This window comes from Uranotaenia lowii, chromosome 3 (assembly GCF_029784155.1).
Source record: "Uranotaenia lowii strain MFRU-FL chromosome 3, ASM2978415v1, whole genome shotgun sequence".
NCBI classification, from domain to species: Eukaryota; Metazoa; Arthropoda; class Insecta; order Diptera; family Culicidae; genus Uranotaenia; species Uranotaenia lowii.
The window spans coordinates 275,037,502-275,060,111 of record NC_073693.1 but is presented as its reverse complement, the minus strand read 5'-3'; the positions used below and the strand labels follow the sequence as shown (position 1 = coordinate 275,060,111).

The 22,610-nt window shown below is 37.0% G+C and overlaps 2 protein-coding genes across 2 annotated transcripts; one reads left to right on the top strand and one right to left on the bottom strand.

Annotated features, from left to right (window-relative positions):
• The first annotated feature begins 4,276 nt into the window (after nt 1-4,276).
• Nucleotides 4,277-14,002, top strand: LOC129753440 (gustatory receptor for sugar taste 64b-like). The gene is made up of 6 exons (XM_055749263.1): nt 4,277-4,526; nt 4,591-4,785; nt 12,974-13,412; nt 13,481-13,643; nt 13,728-13,817; nt 13,885-14,002. Exons 1-6 carry the CDS (start codon nt 4,277-4,279, stop codon nt 13,978-13,980), a joined length of 1,233 nt encoding a protein of 410 aa, XP_055605238.1. The 3' UTR covers nt 13,981-14,002.
• Nucleotides 14,003-20,944: 6,942 nt separating this feature from the next.
• Nucleotides 20,945-22,527, bottom strand: LOC129753439 (gustatory receptor for sugar taste 64b-like). The gene is made up of 5 exons (XM_055749262.1): nt 22,284-22,527; nt 21,518-21,956; nt 21,286-21,448; nt 21,119-21,208; nt 20,945-21,043 (listed from the first exon to the last, which is right to left on the bottom strand). The coding sequence occupies exons 1-5, from the start codon at nt 22,525-22,527 to the stop codon at nt 20,945-20,947; spliced, it is 1,035 nt and encodes a 344-aa protein (XP_055605237.1).
• Nucleotides 22,528-22,610: the final 83 nt, after the last annotated feature.

Here is a 22,610-nt window from a genome sequence, read left to right as displayed (position 1 = left end):
CATTTAAATAAGTTAATTGCAGATTTTCTTACAAGTTCATGTCATTTTAATTATATGAAATTCAGCTGTTTTCAAAAAAACTTCTATTTTGAAAACAACTTACATTCACTGCCGTGTTAAAAAACAGCTATCATCACCCTTTTGTTAGTACCAAAAGTGAAAATCAGTTGGCGCTGCATGTCAAAAAGTTTTGCTGCAAATCGCCAATCCGGATGGTTTGTTTACTTAGTGGTGAAAATTTCATCAAGATTGAAGCAGTCAGTCAAAAGTTATCTGCACACTCACTTAGAGAAACCGACGTGGTCAGGGGTAAAGATCGCGAAATTCCTAAAATATCCAAAATCGACTGTAAATTCGGTGCTGCAACGTTACCGGGAGACCCTTACGGTGGATCGAGCATACAAACCATGCGTAAAAGTGGAACAAATGACCGGAAGCTGCGAGCAAAGGTAATTCGATCAGTTCACAATAATCCTGAAATCTCCTTGCGTGATTTGGCGAAAAAGTTCAAGACGAACCACAGTACAGCTCGACGAATTTGTTTGCGAGAAGGCTTGCGGTCATATCATTCAAGCAAACACCCCAACAGGACGCTAAAACAAAACCTGGTTACCAAAACCAGGGCAATGAAGTTGTACGAGAAAGTGACCAAGTACAACGGATGCATTTTGATGGACGACGAAATTTACGTCAAAATGGATTTTGGACAAATACCCGGTAACAAATTTTACCTTGCGAAGCGTAAAGGGAATGTAGCGGGTAGTTTTAAGTTTGTTTTCGCAGATAAATTTGCTCGTAAGTTGATGATTTGGCAAGGGATCTGTAATTGTGGGGAGAAGACTAAGATTTTCATCACTGGGGACACAATGAATGGAAATGTTTACCAAGAAGAATGTCTCCAGAAAAGGGTTTGCCATTCATTCGGTCCCACAAAGGTCCGGTGAAGTTCTGGCCGGACCTGGCAAGCTTCCACTACAGCCGGGGTGTCGTTAAGTGGTATAAGGAGAACAAGATCGATTTTGTTGAAAAAAGTATCAATCTACCAAACTGTCTGGATTTTCGTCCCATCGAGAAATATTGGGCAATAGTTAAGGGCAAACTGAAGAAATGTGGCAGAACCATGAAAAAACCCACACTCAGCCGAAAAAGGAACTTTAAATTTACCTGGATTTTCACGTAGCCACTCGTTACGTGAATTTTTGCCTGGTTTACGTGAAGCACTTAGGAATTAACAAAAAATCACTTGATCCTTACGTGAAATTCACATAGTTGAATGCTGTCGAAACAAAGGCACATTCGATTTACGTGAGAATCCAGTGATCCACCAAGTACAGAGGGATTTTGTGTTTTCTATGTGATGTTCACGTAAAACCTGAATGGCTCATTCACGTAAAATCTGTGTGAAGAAATATCAGTTTCAATATGGCGCGGATCCGACAATAGGTGCATAAAACCAAAAAATCTGAGAGAAGGAGAAGCTGATATTAATTTCGTAAGTAATAAAGTTTTGTTGTTTGGTTGCTATTTATATCTTTTGTTTTTTTCAACAGGATTTGAAATTGAGGCAGATGAGACGGCCAAGCAACCGCTCAAGAGGCAAATATCTGTTCCATGAATTAAGTGAAGTGAATTGTTAAAAGTGGAAACGAAAAGTGCATATATTGTGCAAGTGTTGATTAAAGTAAAGTAGTTTGGTCGAATAATAAAGTTTACTTTCGGAATTAAAACATTTTTATTTAAAATATCCGAGAAAAAACCTCCCTACATTAATATTACAATAAAATCTACGTGAATAGCACGTAGCAAAGTGAATCCCTACCCACATTCGATCTACGTTCATTGCACATACAACTCATATGAAAATTACGTGAATTTTGCTTGCTGCGCGAGCTCTGTTTGCTACCTGAAATTCACGTAGGTTTCACGTGATTTTCATGGTGGCAAAAATCCATGTACATTTTCACGTAGCGTTCATGTGAAGAATTTTTTCGGTGCACCCAAATGGAAAAGTGGTGGAACAAGATGGCGAATGAGGTTACCAGCAGTACTGCGCAGAAAATGATGGGTGATATCGGTATCACAAAAAAAATTCGAAAATTCATCCGAAAAGCTGCCGAATGATTTTTATGTATTTTTTTCCTTAAAGTGCAATAAAAACCCTACAAAATGACATTTTTACTTTTGTGGTACGTTATTTATTTGCGAAGAAATGATCTAAAATATCCGACCAAATTTTATGTGAAACAGACTTTAGTTAGAGGGGGTCGTAATCGTCGCGGCTACTCAACTGTTAATTCAAATCTTCTTATAGGAACGGAAAGGGGATTAACTGAGGTCACTTCCAAGAACAATTTCCGTCAGGTGGTGGCTTCCTGTAGCTGTGGTTTGCATGTTTTCAAAATTCTTCATGCTGTCAGCTAGTTTCGGGCACTGATTTTAGGATTCTGACTGAGTTCCCAGACAATTATGTGATGGTGACGATCCATAAGCTTCAGTATGCAGCCTCTTCCTGGAGTATGTTATGTGTCCAGGGAGTTAGTCTTCTTAACGTTTTGAAGGACATACTGAACCGACGATCGTTGCCGTTTTACTATTTCGGACAAGTTTTTACCGTCATTATTCAGGTTCCGTATCAGTTTCCGGATGTCAACGGGAATTGTTTTGTGAGGAGCAGGCATTTTCCTGTTAATTTAATCCACAAATTACTGAAATCTATTGATTTACGCTAAATACCGTTCATTTTACCGTATTTATCGCTCAGACCTCTGGAAATTGTCTTTGCTGAGATTCAACTAACATTTCTGCGTTTGACGGACTGACACATAACTGTTTACTTGACTAATATTTGACAAACGCCTCAGTGTACGGACAATTTTTTGACGTCGCTTTTGGGACTTTCTATACAAAATGATTTGGATTATTTTTAAGGTTTAATTCATAAACATTTTTAATACTGATCTACAAAAAGGAGTAGTTTCTGCAGCGAATGATGTAATTGTAGTATTTTTATTGACTGAAAAAGTGCACTTTTTGATTGTTTGGATTTCTAGGTACGTGCTGTACGGACAATTTTTTGATACAGTGTACAAGTTCTTTTTTTATTTTTCCAAAATTTTAAATTTGGAGCATAACTCAAAAACTGTTCTGCTGAGATTGTTTTGAATTTCGTTTTCGAATTCAGCTCCCGATTTCACATTAAATGTGATTTTCAGCATACTTAGTTAAAAAATGCTGTAAACAAATGTAATAAATTAACACAGGCTGTACATTTTTTTAATCAACCCTTCTGGTTGACCTGGAGAGAATGTTCTATTCCGACATCTGTTTGGTATGGATAAACCTCACGTGCCGCATGCTAGAAAAATGTTATGCATCAGTTTATCATTCAGTGTCAGCAATAAATAAAATGTTTTGAGAAGCCGCATCATATTGAAGTATGGGTATCCTTTGCTTTCGATGGGAAAAGGTCATTAACTTTCGATCTTAACCAAGGGTTGATATATCTTTTAAGATTTGCAAATTCACAATAATTAATTTATCAACTCTATGCTTATTTTTTTTTCAAAAATCATTCTAAACATTTGAAAAAATTTGAACATCTAGAAAAAAAACAGAAAACAAGTTTTTTCTCTTTTTTCATATATTTTATATTTAAAATCGGTATACGGAACGAAGGATACTGTAAAGATTTGAAAACTAATTTAGAAAAGGGTTAGAGAATTTTCTTCGGAAGATTTTTAAAATTAGGTATGTGTGATCCCTCGAAGTTTTTACGATGAACTTGCATGTAAACTCTGTTGAAATATTTCATTGGATTGCGAGATTTATGTCGCATTCGTGATTATTTTTTTTTAATTTCAAACCTTTACTGAAGCTGTTTTTTTTTTATTTTTAAAATATAAAAAAAATCACTCCTCATGGATTTTATATAAAAATATTGAACATTTTTTGAGCAGAATACATTTTTTAATTGAATCCTTGAAGTAAAGAATATGAATTTCGGATTTTCAACGTTTAGTATGATTACACTCTTCAAGTTTTCATCCACTCGACTTCCGGAACACATGGCAGCATTCCCACGATTAAAAAGTCACTGAAACGGAATTTACAAAGTAGAACGTTCGCCAAATTCCTATGCGTGCTCAGGTTCCATAATGCTCGTTTGTCACGCGCGTGCCTCAACTACGCCTTTGCGCCAATAAAACTCCTAACCGACTGCAAGAGGAGAAAAATAGCGGACCAGATTTCCCTTTTCCGAATCGAGCCCTCGAGAAAAATGGACAACCGTCTGTCCAAGATTGATAGCTTTTGGCTCGCGGTGAAGCCGATCGTTTTGGTTTCGCAATTTTTCACTCTCTTTCCGGTGACCGGAGTTTATTTTCCTGCGGGAAACAGTCAACCTTTGCAGTTCCGATGGCCCAGCCTGAGGACATTGTACTCGTGCAGTTTCCTGTTTCTCGGAGCGTTGACCATTCTGGCTCAGATTCATCACGTCATAAGGACCGCGGTTTCAACTTCTGTCATAAGTAAGCAATCCGAATTTTACGGTTTAACTAACCTTTAATAATTCACTTTCGTCACATTGAACAGCCGAAATTTTGTACTTCCTGTTGAATTATGGTGGAGCAATTTGCTTCTTTGTGATTGCAACTCGATGGAAGACTATCATGAAGACCTGGGAACAATACGAGGATGTTTTCCTTCATCCGCCCTACAAGACCAAAGGGTTCAGTTTGAAGACGAAAATCCGCTTCGTTGGATTTTCTGTGCTGATTCTAGGATTTGGTAAGTGAAATATTGTATTGAATTATTTTCCCTTGAGATTCATATTGTAATTAATTTAGTTAAATAATACATTTCCTCGAACGACATTAACAAATATTTGTGTTCTAGGCATGATTAAAATTTGCTCACGTTTACTTTTATTATCATTGCTGCCAGATATGCTGAGAACAGTAGCGTCCATTACCAGGGGGCTCAATTGAGCCTTTTGATGTGGGGAAGTGTGGTGGGCCGCTACATAAAAAAATAGTTAATTTTGACATTATACCTGTAACTTATTTATTGATTATGTGTTAAGAACCAATTACGAAATATCTCGTTCATTGTTAACCACCAGATTGTTGAGCTTGGAATAACTACATATAAAAATATCCAATTTTTAGAATTCGTTTCAAAAAACAAATAGAGTTTCAGCATTGCATCGTCTAGATTTTTCCGGGGGCCTTTATGTTAATATTCTCATGTTAAACCTCTGAACTAAACTTGCCAGATTGCCCGAATATTTCATACAAAATTTGGGAAAAGTCCAATCTGACCGGGTTGCTCGGATTCCGTCGAAAAAAGACCGTCTTTTTCCGGATTTATTCACTTTATTTGCAAAATCAAACAAAAAAAAATTGTGTTATAAAAACTTTATATGATTTTTAATTTAATGATTAATGGCATTTCGGTGAATTATACATTCTGATAGGAAGAATTTCAAATGAAAGTAATGAAAATTATAGACGGATAGATTAGATTAGGAAGCATGAAAGGTGTTGAAAATGAGCCAAGAGCGTGATTTGAGAAAACTTCTTGCCGCACAAGACCATTTGTCCCACATCGTATTACTGTCTAGAAGAAGCAAAGTCGATAGGCTGACTTTGCATTGATCTATACAATGATACATGGATGGATCGAAGCACGTGTTTTTCGTACCCCGATCGGGTACGTTAACACAAAAACTTTATATGCGATCAAAACAAAATTTTTAGCAAGTTTTTTTTTTAATCTTAAAAGGTTATTTTGTAAACTTAAATGCGATTTAAAATATGCTGTTCTGTTATGACAAAAAAATTTGTTTCAAGTGTTTTTTTTGTTGGGTAATTCCTTGGTTTTGACTTTATTTGCCCGGATATAGCTCGGATTTTTGGTCAACAATTTTGAAATCAAATGCCCTGATTTTGCCAGATTTTAATAAAAAATGGCCCGGATTTGTCCAGCCCGGTTACGGGCTGAAAAAATTCTGGCAACCTTACTCTAAACACAGAAGCTTAGTTTTATGGTTATTGTGTAGCCGATAATTGCCAGCACGGAACTCCCTCGGCAGATAGGCCTCTCTCAGTCGATAATCTCCCTAAAGCATCCTTGCAACACGCACACACACGACGGCTGAGCTGTGGTGTCGTGAGCAGTCGTCAGTTGACTGGCAATCTATAGCTGGAGTAGACGCGTGTCTCCCGTTCAGCCAGTACAGCGCAAACCAAATATTCCACAGTTATAAACAACTTTTGTTTTACGGAAAACTTAATAGACAAGGAAAGTTTTTTGACGGTTATTACTAAAATCATCTAAAAAATGATAAAATCGAAAACTTTAAAAATCTTTGTCACACTGTGAGAAACTCTGTCATCATCATTTTGTTATTATGAAATGATAATTTTATAACATTATCTGTATATATCATTTCTGTCTGTCTGTTTGTTTGTCTGTTCCCTATAATACTGAACCGATTTTCTTGAAATATGGCAAACTTGTGCCTTTGAGGCCAGTGAAGGTTCCTATTATAGTTTGAGACCCCTCCCTCTTACTGAAAAGGGGTCTCCAAGGCATAAAGGAAATGTTTGCAAAGCTTGAGAATCATTCATGCAAATGGTACCAAATTTGGCATGGGATGGTATTTGGCCACGAGAAATATTGCTATGAATGCTTGGTACCTTCCTTTTTTCCAGAGGGAAAATAGAAAGGGGAGAGGGGTGCTCTCTAATAATTTTTATCAAAACTCGAGAATCAGTCAACCAAATAGAACCAGATTTGGCATGTAAGGGTATTTGGATACAAGAAATGTTTAAATGTTTATTTGAGACCTCTTCCTTCTTCCAGTGGGGAGATTGAAAAGGGGACGGAGGCTTCCATACAATTTTTATTGCAACATTTGCTTGGGAGGATATTTGGATATGAGAAAAGGTTCTATGATTGTTTGAAACTCCTTCCAATTTGTATTGAGAGGATAGGAAGAGGTCATACATATGTTTGCAACTCTCGATTACTGATCAAGTGAAGCTGGTATGAAGCCTTTCTCACCTTTCATTTGGGAAACATAGCGGGGGAGGGGCTCCCATACAATTTTTTGCATGATTGGTGAAATAATCGAGCAAATGGTACTAAATTGGGCATGTGAGGATATTTGGATACAAAAATAGACTCTATGGTTGTTTGAGATCCCTCCCTGATTCCAGTAAACAAACAGGAAAAGAAGAAAGGTTTTTCAAAGATGCCGAGAGTTTGTGAAACGAAAGTCTCCGAATTTGGTATGGATGGTTTTTTGATACGAGTAACGTTTCAATATTTATTTGGGACCATTTCCTTCTTTCATTTAGTGAGATAGGAAGAGGAGACGAGAGCCTCACACATTTTTGTTGCATATCTCAGTCATACGAAAGAAACCAAATTTAATAGGGGAAAGTTTTTGGGATGTATAAATGTTTCTAAGCTTATTCGGGCACCTTCTAGTGGGGGAATAAATAGGGGAGAGGGAGGCTCTAATACAGTTGTTTGCATGACTCGATAATACATTAAGCAAATGGGTTCAAATTGTCATAGGAAATTTTATGGAAATAAGATTTTAAGATTTTATCCTTTCTATTATGTGTTGTGAGCCTATTTGGTTGAATGATTCTACCGAATCAAAGCAATCGAAAGATTCCCTTTAATTCAACCACGGTATAAGAAAAGTTCAGATATCGATATTTCGACAGCAACTTACTATCTTCCTCAGTGAGCGATTTCGATTTCAATCGAATTGAAAACGCTCACTGAAGAAGATAGTAAGTTGCTATCGAAATTCCGTTATCTGTAGTTTTCTCATACCGTGGTTGAATTAAAGGGAATCTTTCGATTGCTTTGATTCAGTTCTTCTCCTTTCTTTTTAATGGGAGCTTAAAAAGGGAAAAAGGGGCACCCATTCTTTGTTTTAATAACTGGAGAAATGATTAAGCAAATTTTGCATAGAAGGGTTTGGGGTACGATACCAGGTTGCCGAGATCACAGAAAAATCTGTTATTTCACAGAATTTTGAGCAAATTTTCATCACAGAATCTGTGTCACAGATCACGAAATTTTGTAATATTCAAAGATTTCACAGAATTTTTGAAATTTGAATGGATTTCCACAATTATAATATGTTTGGTTAAAATAAAATTTAGATTTCTTACTTTGAATTAGAAAAATATGATGAGTTAATAATGTTAACTGATTTTTCCCAATTAAAATATTAAAAGTACCTAATTTATGATGAATTTTCAATTAAATTAAAGGAAATAGCATCACAGAAAACCATCACAGAGTTTTTGGGTAAAATCACAGAAAATCAGATTTTTTCTCTCAAAAACACTGATTTTTTTTTCGGCAACCTTAGTACGAGGAATGGTTTCTTGATAATTTAACAGGGGGACTCTCTTAATTATATTTTTGATGACATGGAAAGTTATCGAGCAAATGGAACTACATTTGGCTTTAATAAAAGTAAAACATTTATTGTGCCAGAATTTAGGAATCTTTGAATAAATAAATACAGAGTCTTCATTCTAGATACAAATTAATGAATGAAAAACAAATTTAAGGACAGGTTTTGAAAACAGGAAAGAATAGATAAGAAAAAAAAATATTTTTAGAAGGTGTAGCAAAGCACACTACTTGGTCAGCTAGTATTAAAACAAAAATTGAATAAGTGTAGTGGGATACAAATGTTGCTTCTAACCCTGCTATTGCAGGATGCCCCGACGGTATTTCTTAAATGATAATTAAAACACTGAGAAAAATAAAAATCAAGCATTCCAATATTTGTTGTTGATATTGAAATATTGAAAGCACAAAGCAAATAGTTGTTAAGGGTAACCTACCGCATTACAATTTAGTTTTAAATCCTTGGAAAAACAAAAGAAAGAAAAGATGATTTTCTTCTTGAAAAATAATGAAATTGTAGGCCTCCAGGAAGATTTTGTTTTCAGAACATCAAAATTTAGAGTTGAAAAACCAAGACAAATTGTTAAAAAAAAATCAATAGTTTTACTTTAATATTCGGTAAATACGTTCAAAAATAATATAAATTATACTTTGATATTTGGTTTGTTAATTTGAAAATGGAAACAAAGTAAGAAGATTAAAAAATGCTTTTTTAACATTCGAGCAGGAAAATTTTAATAATAAAGTAATTAATTTAAAACTTCTGGAAACATCACTTTTGTGTCTATATTAAAATGATTGATTTGGATTTGAAGACTTTGGCGTCCTGAACTCGAGTCTTTTTTCAGACTTTGTCTATCACCTCTAGTTTTAGTGGTATGTATTTTAATTTTTCAAATGAATCAGTTTTAAGTGAAATCGAGCATTGGTAAGGAATATTATTTTTTTATGATAATGATGACGAAAAACAATCATTTATTTAGCTTGATGAAATTTGCGAAACGATTTGACCTTTTTTCTAAAAAAACTCTTAAATTTAATTGGTTTTAAAACTTCTTTTCGTACAAATTCCCGGTTTTACGGAATCTAGAGAGAATTTCTATTTTTTTTTTGCCGAACTTCAAACAACTTGCAGTATTGAAGAAAATTAATAATCTATTTAAAATCTTTACTTTAATTTTATTATGGTATTGTAGTAAAGACAAATAAGCGCAGAAATTTCTTAAACGATTTTAATTTTTCCCAATAGTTATCATAAAAACAAATGCTGCTAGTAAAAAAAAACTTATTCCATATATGAATTCAAGACACCCAAATTATCTTTTCTAATCTTTTTCCTCGGAATAATGTGAATTTTGGGGACTTGTGTTATTTATCAAAACCCCATTGAATATGGAGTTGAGTCTAACGAGAAACACTTAATGAAATTGGGGCTGCAAATGGTTCCTTTAAATATATTTCCTATCAGTATTAGATTTGAGATGAAAAAAAACGTTTTATTTTATAATCAGAGTGCTGAGTAATAATGTAAAGGGTACAAGGTTGTATTTTTTTGTTAAACCTGTTGAATATCGTGAGTTTAAACACTTGTCACATTGCTACCAACTTGTTGATGAGCTAAATTAATATTGGATGAATGAAATTGGAAGCTAACATTACTGTTTTAAAATTTTGTACTTGTTCAGTTATACTTCTTAATGGAAACCCATTCTTACTTAAAATTTACAAATGAAAATTAATTTCAAGCTAATTTTCTGACATGTTAGTTTATTTATTTGTTTATTGTTGATCCTAATGATTAGTCTTAAAAGTAACATTAATGTAAAATTAACAAAAAAAATACATACTACAGACTACACAGTTCTTAACATAGCTAGAATTCTTCTTTTAAACATATTCCTGGAGGTATCAAAGTCGAAGAGCTCTGAGAAACGGTTGAATGTCCTTGTAATACCAATCAGGGCACTATTGGCTCCATAGTTGTTCTGGCGAAGAGGAATGTGAAGCTGAAGCTGAAGGTTCCGATTTCTTAGTCCTAGAGGTCTAAGTTTACACTCATTTTTTAAAAATTTGCAAGTAATTTCCTGTTACTACGGTCAATTAATTTCTTAAACTGACAATTTTACTTGGAAAAAATCTCCATGGGAGGAGGGTTGAAGCCTTAAAACCCGATTTCGTCTCTGTTTAGATTTGATGCTTTGGTGTAACATTGATCAGTCTCTATTTCAACGGTTTTAACAAGACTTGTTGATCATAAAAGATACAAATTATCTTCATAATATTTAAAAATGCTAGTTTTTCATTTTGATTTTTTACTTTTTAACGTTTTCTTTTAAAAACATTTAGAATCGAACTATTATGGTGAATACATTTAGGGACAAAAATTGAAATATTTCCTAAATAGTTTGAGCCAGGGCGTGTGTACAGCTTCGGGTGTGTTCTTATACCAACACACGGAATCGTCCATCTTGTGGCAGGCGATCGTAATCGTAGGCATGTTAGGCGAACAATTCGCTGTCAAAAAGCGCTCTGTCTCCACCCCCCACCGATGAGAATCTTTTGGTACCCCCTGCCTACTTTTCTTCAATATGCAACCACCCGTAGCTGTAGGCACGCTGGTTTGAGCTACAAAATACAAATGAAATTTTGCCTTTACACATTCCTCTAAGCCCTCACACTATCTCCATTTTCATTTTTTCTTCAAAGTTAACGATTTGATAGGGTTCCTATCCATTTGTGCAATACGGGCTTACTCTTCGAAAAAGTGCTTATTTTTTAAATTTAAAAAATTATCACTAAATGACTATAAAAATAGCACTATAACTGTAGGGGAGATGAGGGCATAACGAGCACCCGAGGCATAATGAGAACTACGCTTTTCTACGAAAGTGCGTATTTTCTTAAATAAATTTTCATGAGGATTTGTTTCGTACTTCCTATAGTATTAATTTTTCACAAAAAAAGGAATCTCCTTATCATCTTTACAGAGATATTTAAAAAAAACTAGCTTGGTCCTCAAGTTACGAAAATATTATTATTTTTGAGCACCACGAAATAAGCTCTTATGATCTTAAAATAACCTTGATCTATAATGTACGCACTGCAACATGATGTACACATTGTTTCTCAATTTTTACCATCATAAAATTTTTGATTTTTCACTTTTATCAATTTTAAAACACGTTTTTACTTAAGTTTGTTGACTAGGGGCATATAGAGCACCATATTATCGAGGCATAATGAACATTTTCTGCCGTAGAATCTAGCAGCGAATTGATTTAAATTTGATTTGATTTATAGCGCCACACCTTGACTAGTTTTCATCCGACAATTTAGCCTATTGGTAAGGTGTCGGTGAGATAATCAAAAGACTAGAGTTAGATTTCTGTTCGAGGTGATATTTTTCCATTCACAATTCATGATCGATTTTTTTATTGTTACATTATACGGCTAGTAGCATCATCCTCCGAACAAAGCACTTAATGTATTAGCGTGCGTGAATTGTTTGTATTCTACAAACAGACCTAGATTATTTTGTTATTGCTTTGTTTGATGAATCTAAGACTCACCTGACTTCATCGAATTGAATTCGCTGCTAGATTCCCCGGCAAAAACGCACATCTTGCTCTGATTAATGGTGCTCATACTGCCTCAGGGGGGGTTCTCATGATGCCTCCACAGTGGCTGGTTTTCAGCTTTTGGCAACAATTTTAAAAATGCATTTTTTAACGTTTTCATCTAGTTTTTCACGTTTCAGCCCGTTAGGGAATAGGCTTTTCAAGTGTCTGAACACGAAACAATAATGTAACCTCCATTATATAGCTATTTTCTATGGTTAAATAACCGTTTTCCTTAAGGTGGCCATTATGCCCCCATCTCCCCTACATTCAGAGAAAAAAGTAGCTTTTTCACACCCGTTTGCTTCTAAATGCTTTTTGGTTTCATCAGAGACCTGTTTGTCGCGAGACTTGGAAATAAAAGATTTTTTAAAGATTTTGAAAAAAACATTTCTACTAACAGAAAAAAATTTCAAATACAAACCAGGCTTTCAAACGTAGAAAACAGTTTTCAAAAATTCAACCTATAGACTGAGTCATTGATGATAAGTGTGCAAAAATTTATTGTTGGTCAAAGTTACCCCGGTGATCAAAGTTTCTCCGTTTTACGGTATTTAAGAAATTTTCAAATGTTCGACAACCGGATTACAGCGTAGATCATCAATTATTCAAATATGTAGAATAGGGTAGTTCAAGAATAGAGGCATGTTTCGGAATCAAAGTATATGGAGCAGAAATCATTTGTTGGCCTGCCAGAAAGTTGTATTTATGCCAAATTTCGGCTCATAGCTCTAAGTCGACGCTCAACGAGCATCAAGTATGTATAGAAATTCGACATCATTTGTTCTAGCGAGGCAGGTCAAGAAATGCCTTCATCCCCAAGGTTTTGAGACCGAAATATACCCTTTTTTTGGGTTACCCTAACGTAGTATCCGGAATTTTTAACTGTATCATGCGATTTTCTTTTCTAGTTGAAGATGTTCTCCACGTGGTTGCTTCCATGCGCAGCAATGGAGAATTTATGGAGCGTTGCACAAATGGGAGCCACTTTTGGGAGCTATTCTACCGCCGAGAGCATGCCAAAGTGTTCCGCTACATGGACTACAATCTACCAATGGTTCTGATCGTCGAATTCACCCACAAAGTTTACCTATTCATGTGGACCTTCATGGACCTGTTCATAACCCTGGTCAGCATGGGCCTTTCGGTACGATTTGAGCAGCTGTACAATCGGATAGAGCATCATAAGGGTAAAATTTTACCGGAAGTCTTTTGGGCCGAAATTCGTCACGATTACACTCGGATCTCGAATCTGGTCGGCTACATGGATCGGGTGCTGTCTCCGATGGTTGTCATCACTTGTGCGTCCGATATCTACTTCATAGCCTATCAACTCTATATGTCGGTCCAGTTGAGTCACACTTTACTCGAACAGATGCTCAGTTAGTTTCCCAGGTTAACAATTGTTATACTTTCAGATTGAGTGTAGCCAAATTTGGAGTGTTTTATTTTCGATATTCATTGATTTTTCTGATACTGAGATCACTGCTGATGCTACTTTCCTCATCGCACGTTTATGTGGCCTCCCGAAAGCCTTTGGCCATTCTTCGATCGGTTCCGATGTCGTCTTGGAATATCACTGTAATAAATTTATTATCTTTACTTAATAAGAGTTTTCATAATACTGTTTGTAGATTCCAATAATTTTCTATTTACCTTTCGTAGATCCAAAGATTCACCAATGAGATAAAAAACATTGACAATGCTTTGTCTGGACATAAGTTTTTCTTTCTAAAACGTGGTGTGATTTTGGCTGTAAGAACTTCTATGAATATTGTTTTGGTTTTAAATAACCAAAAATATAACAATTTTTTCATTTCAGATGGCTGGAACACTTATTACATACGAGTTGGTTATGCTGAGCGAGGTTAAGCCGAACAGTAATGGAGACATTTGTGACATACCAGATCGGTTGTAAAGAATAGTCATCCTGATGAGGTTTGACATTAGGAATAAGTAACTAAAAGCAGAGAGACTGGCAATAATCTCAACTACTGTGAACTAAATTCATGTAACAAAACTGTTCGAATTGTCAATAAAATATGTGCGATTTTATTCCCATCAAAGGCTAAAGGGGATGACAATAAACTTTCGTTTGCTAACCAACTCAGATGGAGCACTGGGTAGGACTGGCAAGCCAAGATGAGGTGTTTTAGTGAGTTCGATTCTCACTATATTTTTTTCGGGAATGAAAATCCCATAACACGTTTTTCTTGTTTCGCTAGAATGTAGTGGTCATGCATCATTTAGCTTGGAAACACGATTCTTTTTGCCAGTAGTGCTTTTCCAATCATACCATCTTTAGGTTCGTGGACCGAGAGGGTTACTCTCGATGCCTTCACGAGTCAGGCTGCGGTTATCAAGCGTGAGTTCACGTCGGACGGCTGGTAGGAGTCTCAGGATCCGCAACCGGGCTGCGCAGGTGTGGACAGGTCCAGCTGGAGCAACACCCAGGATTAATTGGGCGGTGCTGATAGTCTAGAGGATTACTCTCGTGCTTTGGTTGTGCGCTGTGGTCAGCAGTTATGGGCTGATTCAATCGCAGAGAACCACCAGCGCAGAGAATCGTCAGCGCAGAGGCCACGAGATGCTTTAGGTCAGCCAGAAGGTGCCACTGGAATCCGAGCCCGGGAAGTCGGGTTTCAGGGGGGTTACTCTCGATGCCGAAACGAGCCGCGCTGCAGTTAGCAGGCGTGAGCTCACGTCCGACGGCTGGGAGGAGTCTAAGGATCCGCAACCGGGCTGCGCAGAAATGGACAGGTCCAGCTGCAACAACACCCCGAATCAATTGGGTGGTGCTGATAGCCGAGAGGGTTACTCTCGAGTTTTGGCTGTGCGTTGTGGTCAGCATAAAGGAGCTATTCCAAGCACAGACGACCACCAGCGTGGAGGTTCGGCAGCGCAGAGGCAATGAAATGCTCCAGGTTGGCCAGAACGTGCTACTGGAATTCGTGGCCAGGAAGTCGGGTTCCGAAGGGGTTACTCTCGAAACCGACACGAGCCGCGCTGTGGTTAGCAGCATGGTTTCATTTCCGACGGCCGGGAGGACTCACGGGATCTGCAACCAGAGTTAGCCAGGGCCGAATGCTCCAGATGGAGAATTAGCCTGGGTCGAAGGTTGGAAAAATCAGCTTATAGAGAAGGTTACTCTTGTAATGTGGAGCTACGCTTCGATCAGTGCGCGTGAGCTCCTCCAAGCTAACAGAACGATTTTTCTGTGGCTTTGGAGGAGATGTTTTGGGCGACGGTTAGTTACCAGATACTTAAGCATTGCATGCTTCGGAGCTAGAGGACAAAACTCCATAAAGCATCGAGAATCATACTTCGTGATCAACGAAACGTCAGCAGACGGTCAGTCTGCCATCAACCGAATCTGACATAGGAGCCCTTTTTCATGCAGTCAAGGAAGGTTTGTGGTTAACAAACTTCCTTGGTGGATTGGGTGTGGTTAGCACTTCTTTCACGTTAATTGAGGACAACATTCCATGCATCCAGTATCTGGAAGAGGCGCGAATCCATCAGCAAATGAAGCATCGGGACGTCCCAAGTAACCAAAGGTCACATATTAGCTTGAATGAAGGCATAGAAAGTTACATATTGGCTGACAAAGAGAATCAACTGCGCAATTCCCTTTAGTGAACTTCATGTATTCATTAATGAACTTGAAAGTTGCAAAAATGATTAATATGTACGTTGTGTGTGTCTTGTTTTGCCTAATTCTCATGAGTGAGCTATATGTACTCATTAATTAGCTTGAAAGTTGCAAAAAAGATTTATACGTACGTTTTTTGGGACTAAAGTCACATAAAGTGCACAAAAGTGCTCAAAACGGATTTGGTAAGTCACAAAAAAGTGCATTGACGTGCTTTCGAAATCAAATCACCACTTCGAGGTTTAGTTTCAGTTATAACAACATCTAGGCGTGGTCTAGAGGTAGCGTGTTCGATTCTCATGACGAAGGTCGGGGTTCGATCCCCAAGCCGGGCAAGTTTTTTTTTTCAATAATTAATTTGGTAATTGAGTCACCATTTTGATGCGATATATGTAGGAAATGCAGCCAAGAAGCAATTGAGCGATTTGTCGAGTTAGGAATCCAGCGCGTGGCATCATGGCGGTACACGCTCGTTTTTTATAACCATTATTGAGTTTTTTTCAACCGTTTTTTGGTTTTCTTTCAAAAACTTTGATAATTGTTGTTTTTCAACCAGAATGAACCATTGAATTTTAACCCTTTTCTAAGTTCTTGTTGAAAACTAAAAAAATTGTTGAAAATTCCGTAATAACAGAAATGAATTGGTTGTTTTTAGTGAGCGTTCCGCCATTGTTTTTTTCGATTCGCTAGTTCGACAATTTTTTGGTACAAATTAATCTGTAAATTCAATCGCCACGGGTAAGTAATTTGCATTTTTAACATTGTTGTGCTCCACTCATTTGTGTTATTTACAATCCGTATTTTTTTTCAGTTTCGATGATGACAATCCCATGGACAATTCCGGCGAATGGGGGAAACAGCCAGACTTTCTGGTGGAAGCTGCCTCATGAGAACCCTGAATTCGAAAATCTCTATGGTTATTTTTCAAACATTAATGGTTCAATGTGGCCCAGCGTGTACCATGTACAGAACATAGTAAATAATCGAGAGGAGGCTCAAGCAACCAAAAGTTCGAATATCACTTAAGGAACGAACTCATTAGTTCACATAGAGCTGTACAAAAGTTTTGTGGAACTTTTTTGCTGTTCATACGATTTCGAGGTCCATGGAATTTTATTCTCTATCAAGTTCAATCAAAGCTCAAAAACAGCTTCAAAGTACTATTTCGGTTTCTGTTTCTACTTTTTGAGAACTTTAAAGTTGGTATGAAAAAAAAAACATTCTACTTGTTAAGAAAATTTCATTTTGTTCCACATGAAGTAGCAATCAAAGGGTTGCAAGTCTTTTTGTACAGCTCAATAGTTTGAAAAAATCTCTGTTGTACTCTTTTGTAAACTTTTTTTTTTTTCATGAGCAGGGAAAAGCTCGCGGGAGTGTACTTTATTTCAAGTCCTTCTCCAGTGGGCGCAAAACCTCCTCATCATTCTTTATTACTGTTTCACAATATTGTACATTCATTCGTTTTTATAATACCACACTTTCATTTCATTGGGTTTAACACTCAGAATTTTAAAAATGATGATTTTCATTATTGATGCATGACCAGCGGTGGTCGATGGTGGCGATAGTGGTGTTGCGGTGAGTGTTGGTGGTTCAGCAGGTGGTGGCGGCGGGTGATGTCGGTGGGCGGTTGTGGTGGGCGGTGGGCGGTTGCGGTGGGCGGTGGGCGGTTGCGGTGGGTGGTGGTGGGCGGTGTGGCGGTGGGTGGCGGAAACGAAAGAAATTAAACAAGATTGTAATTTTTTGTTAACAGCAATTTGTTGGAATGTTGCTAGCTCCACTCAGGCGAATGATGGGAAGTGTATGTTACACATTGCTTCCAGTGAGATACAGATCTCTTTTAAGGAAGCGTTTATCGTTTAGGGCTCATAGGTTTGAATATGGTATCATCGGGAACTTTCAAAATCTAGCGGCAGCTAGTTAAAGTACAATTCTAATTTATTTCTGACGTGTTTCTTCAGCATCGTTTTGAATTTGTTCGAGTTGGTTTCATTTCTAATGGTACGGGGAAGTTCATTGTAGAGTACCCTACTGTAGTAAGGAAATGCTTTCCGTGACATTTCTGTATTTGGTCGACTTACGGAGAGAACGGCTTGGTTGCGAAGGCTGTATTCATGGCTTGGATGTTCATACACAACATTGTGGTGGGCATGTTGATTATTGAGATGCGAGTGGACAATCGAAACAGCTTGAATTTCCCTGAGGGCTTTTATAGGAAACATCGAGTTTAATGCTTCAGAGTACAAAAGACGGGTTGAAAACATTCTAGGCTTGTTGTAGACGGCTTTAAGGCAGCGATTTTGGGCAGCTTGAAGTTTTTTCAAATTCCTGTCTGCTGATGCACCCCAAATAAATACCTGATATTGTAGTTTCGATTGTACAACTGCTTGGTACATTAGAGACAACTGTTTTCTAGGAACAAACTTCTTCATTTTCCATAATAGACCACATGTGGCACTGACTTCCTTATGAAGTTTCTGTATATGATTGGTCTATTTGAGCTCGTTGTCAATGTTCAATCCAAGGTACGTGTAGTTTTTTACTTTCTCAATTGGTATCGAATCTATACTCAGTTCTCTATGCAACTGCTGTGTTCTCCGAGATGTAGATACTATCATGTATTTTGATTTAGCTACATTCAATGACAATAGATTCTCATTAAAATATTCGCGTAGTACTATCAAGTTTTGGCGCATGCTTTCAACGATCGAATCAGCATTTTTTTCCCGTGTAAATCAAAGATGTGTCATCAGCGAACAATCGTGGCTTTCCAATAAGGTTGAGATTAGGCAAATCATTCACATAAACCAGGAATAGAAGCGGTCCAAGGTTACTGCCCTGTGGTATTCCTACTCTCAATGATTGGTTTATACTCTTAACTCCATTTATTGAAACATATTGGCTCCTATTTGTCAAAAAACTTTTCAGAATTTGAAGTGGTGTTCCTCTTAATTGTTAATTGTTAATTGTTTTTAATAAGTTCTGGCAGGCGTTCAAAGGCAACTTTGCAATTTAAGAACTTTGAAGTAGATTTAAAGGGTTAATTCTATTTGTTTCGTACTTCAACTCATGTTTGCATAAACAAACACGTCGTTACTTGGGGAACGACAATGTGAAGTACCTACACTTTAAGTTTCAGCAGAACTTTTTAAAATCTTGAAAATGGAAATGAAGTAGAAATTCCGAACTGGAAAGTCGTTTTAAAGAAAATCATCACATCAAGCCAAATCGTTGCCTACTCATGATGTTTATATAGAGCAGATAGTATGTAGCTCGATTTTCAAGCAGTGAGCTCGGGTTGGAGGCTTCGTAAGAACATGTTATTAAATATGAGTTAGTATCAAATATGGCTGATTGATTTGAATCAAACTAGCGGACTTTTAGGGTAGGTGGCACATGAAGGATTGAAGAAGTATTTTTTTCGATTCTTTGTACTGCTTATAAAAGTGCTTTTAGAAGCTGGTTAGAAGTTGTTTAGCAATGTATACGAACTTTTTGTGAACTTTAAAGTTCGTTTAGCTACTTAAAATTTGAGCTGAAGAGAAGTTGTATAACAATACACGATTGAGCTGATCAAACCTGATAGAGAGATGTTATCAGAACTTTTGGTTTCTTGGGGATGATATGAACCGATGCCCAGTGTTCCGGTGTGATAGAGAGAGGTTTTTTACTCATTCTACGATTTTTTGGAAGCTGGATGAGAAGGCCGCTCGAAGCTGAATAGAAAAACATTATCAGTTGTTTTGGAACTTGAAAGTATCAATAAGAACTTGAATTTTGTGCTACATAGAACGTACTTCATATAAATGATGGGGCTTAGTAAGCGTTTTCGTACCTGTTTTATGGGACTTTTGGTTGCTTGGGGTTAAATATGATTTCATCAGAGCCATGATAAAAAGCGGTCAGCTATCTTTGCGACATATCTCCACTGAGGATCAGCCCACTGATGCGGTCACGAAGGCGTAGCCAAAGGCAAGGCACACAAAGCTGTTCAGCATTCTCAATTTACGAATTGAGGGGAGGTGTTGGAACTCGCGGTTTTCTATTTGTTTCTCTGGCATCCTTCAACAGCAGCAGACTTCCGCTGCCACGAGCAGAACCAAAACATTGTTTGTTTTGGTTCCTCTTGCTATGTTCAATTCGCAATCGAGAATAATAGATCAATGATTGCTAATGACAGGAGATTATGATAAACGTAGTACAAATGTTAACTTCATTACACGGTTAAGCGAGACTACTCAAATTGGGTTCGTGGTAACACAATAGTGTTACCAGATATTGTGGGTAAAAGTATCAAAGTATACATTCAGAAATAAGTACTTTCCCGGTTAGGAAAGATGATAAGTAGAGAATGAGACAATAGCAATCGCTAATGAATTGTGTAGTTATGTAATGACTAGACAGACGAAATATGAATAAAAATAACTCTATTCCACCACTGAAACCTGCGTTTTAAACAGAATTATTTTCAAGGTACGCTCAAATACTAGACTAGTCTAAAAATATCATTTCATGTTCCGTTCAGTCTTGTCACGACCTAATAACACAGTGGACTTCAAAATGAAAAAAAAAAAACATCTCTCCGGCAGAGACGATTTCAATCATCGTAGATGTTGACCTCTTGGACCCGATTATGATCTCGGATCTCATCTGGATATAATTTTGTTTTTCTCTTCTGATCGGAATGCCCTTATAAGTATGAATTCATCACGAGAAAGTAGTTATGAATTTTATATTTGCTTTCTTTTGAATTTCAATATGATGACAATTTGGAAAAATTGTCTACATCATTCTATTTCATTTGCTTCGATAGAAGAAGACAAAGTTGGTAGGTTCAAAAATATTTGATTTGCCATTTTCTTTATTTTAAAAAAAATCAACCATGTTTTGTTAATTAACAGATCTTAGGCCTTTCAAAAAGGTACCTAATTAAAACACGTTGAGCCTTTAAGTTTTGAGTAGTCCAAAATTTTGGAGACTTATAGAAAAATGAGCATTCGAAAGCTTAGTAATAAGATGTTTTCCATTTCTTCCCCTGAATCCGGGCAACCGGGCCAATTATTTTCTCTGAAAATCCAGGCAAGCCCGTATAAAACCGAGCAATCTGAAACGCTTAAACTACAAGCTTAGATAGCTGCTCTGCTGTTGCACGAATGAATAAATGCACTAGATAGTAAGCAAAATATATTTACATTTCACAATGAATTGTTCAAATATCGATAGTAATTGATTAAAACAGTCGATTGGGCTGTTCACAAAAGTTTCCGGTATTCCTTGGTTTGACTTCACTCATCATTACCAACTCGTATGTAATCAGTGTTCCAGTCATCTAAAACGATTTACAAAAATTAAGTTCAAACAAAGCTGAAGGTTCTTATTCCGTTGCCGAGATGAGAAAATCTACCGCCAAGATAAGACCCCGTTTAAGGAAGAAAAACTTATGCCCGGAAAGGGCACTATCGATGTTCAATATTTCATTGGTAAATCGACGAACCTAGGAGATGCGAAAAATGGGAAATTCTATTATCATAACGAGTTATACAACCATAAACATCAACTGGCGTCACTTGCATTGTTGTTCCAGGAGCACATCGGAACCGATCTCAGGATTTCCAGCGGTTTACGAGATGCCACATAGACGTGCGATGATGTCACCAACATGAGCAGTGCTCGAAGTATCAGAAACAGGAGGGAAAATCGAAAGTACACGGTGCTAAAAACTGATGCGTCCATTCTGCAAAAGAAATTGGTAGGGGTTTTAAAAATAAAAAATTTATAAAACGGGAAAAGAATTCAAACTTACTGAACAGACATGTAAAGTTGATAGGCAATAAAGTAAATGTCCGATCCACAAGTGACAATGACCATCGGTGACAGTTCTCTGTCCATAAACTCAACCAACTTTGAAATTTTGATGTAATGATGACGAATCTCTACCCAATAAGCATCCGGGAGCAGCTTTCCCTTATGCGGAGCGATCCGGAAGTATAATTGTTCAAATCTTATTGACAAACTTAGACTGACCAGGGTTATGAACAGATCCATAAAAGTCCACATAAAAAGGTACACCTTGTGGGCAAATTCAATCACCAAAACCATCATTATATGGTAGTTCATGTAGGCAAAAACTTTAACGTGTTCCCGATTGTAGAACAACTTCCAAAAGTTGGTCTCATTTGTACATGCAAATTGAAACTTCTCGTTACTCCGAACGACAGCCACCATGTGCATTGCATCTTCGACTGAAATGACACCAAAATTATTCTATTAGATCCAACCAACCCAAACTAAAAATGTTTCTTTTCTACTAAATGCCAAAATCAGCACAAAAAATCCAACGAATCGAACTCTAAACTTCAAACTGAATCCCATCGTCTTATAGGGTGGATAAAGGAAAACGTTTTCCAATCTGTCCCACTTCATTATTACGGTCCTCCATCTAGAGGCAATAATCAGGAAACATATCGCCCCTCCATAGTTGAATCCAAAGTACAAAATTTCAGCTGAAAGCACATGTTAAAATTATTAAAATTAACAATCTAGTCGAAAAATTTTTCAATATCAATTACTTATCGCTCCAGCCGACACCGATGTTCGAATGATGTGATGAATTTGGGCCAAAATGGCTAGAGCACCCAAAAACAGAAAGGTGTACGAATAAAAAGTCCTCAAGCTCACCCATCGGAACTGTAGCCGTTTTACGTCCCCGGAAAAGAGTCCCGAAACCGGAAATAGTGTAAAAAATTGTCCAATAAAAATTATCGGCCATATAGCCGTTCGGAAGTCATCGGTCTTTATAGGGGGCTTCCCCATTTCATCTACTTCGAAGCAAAACAACAAGTGGAAGTTTATTTCTGTTTGAATTTTGTTTTCTATTTCTCAACGTTAATTCACAC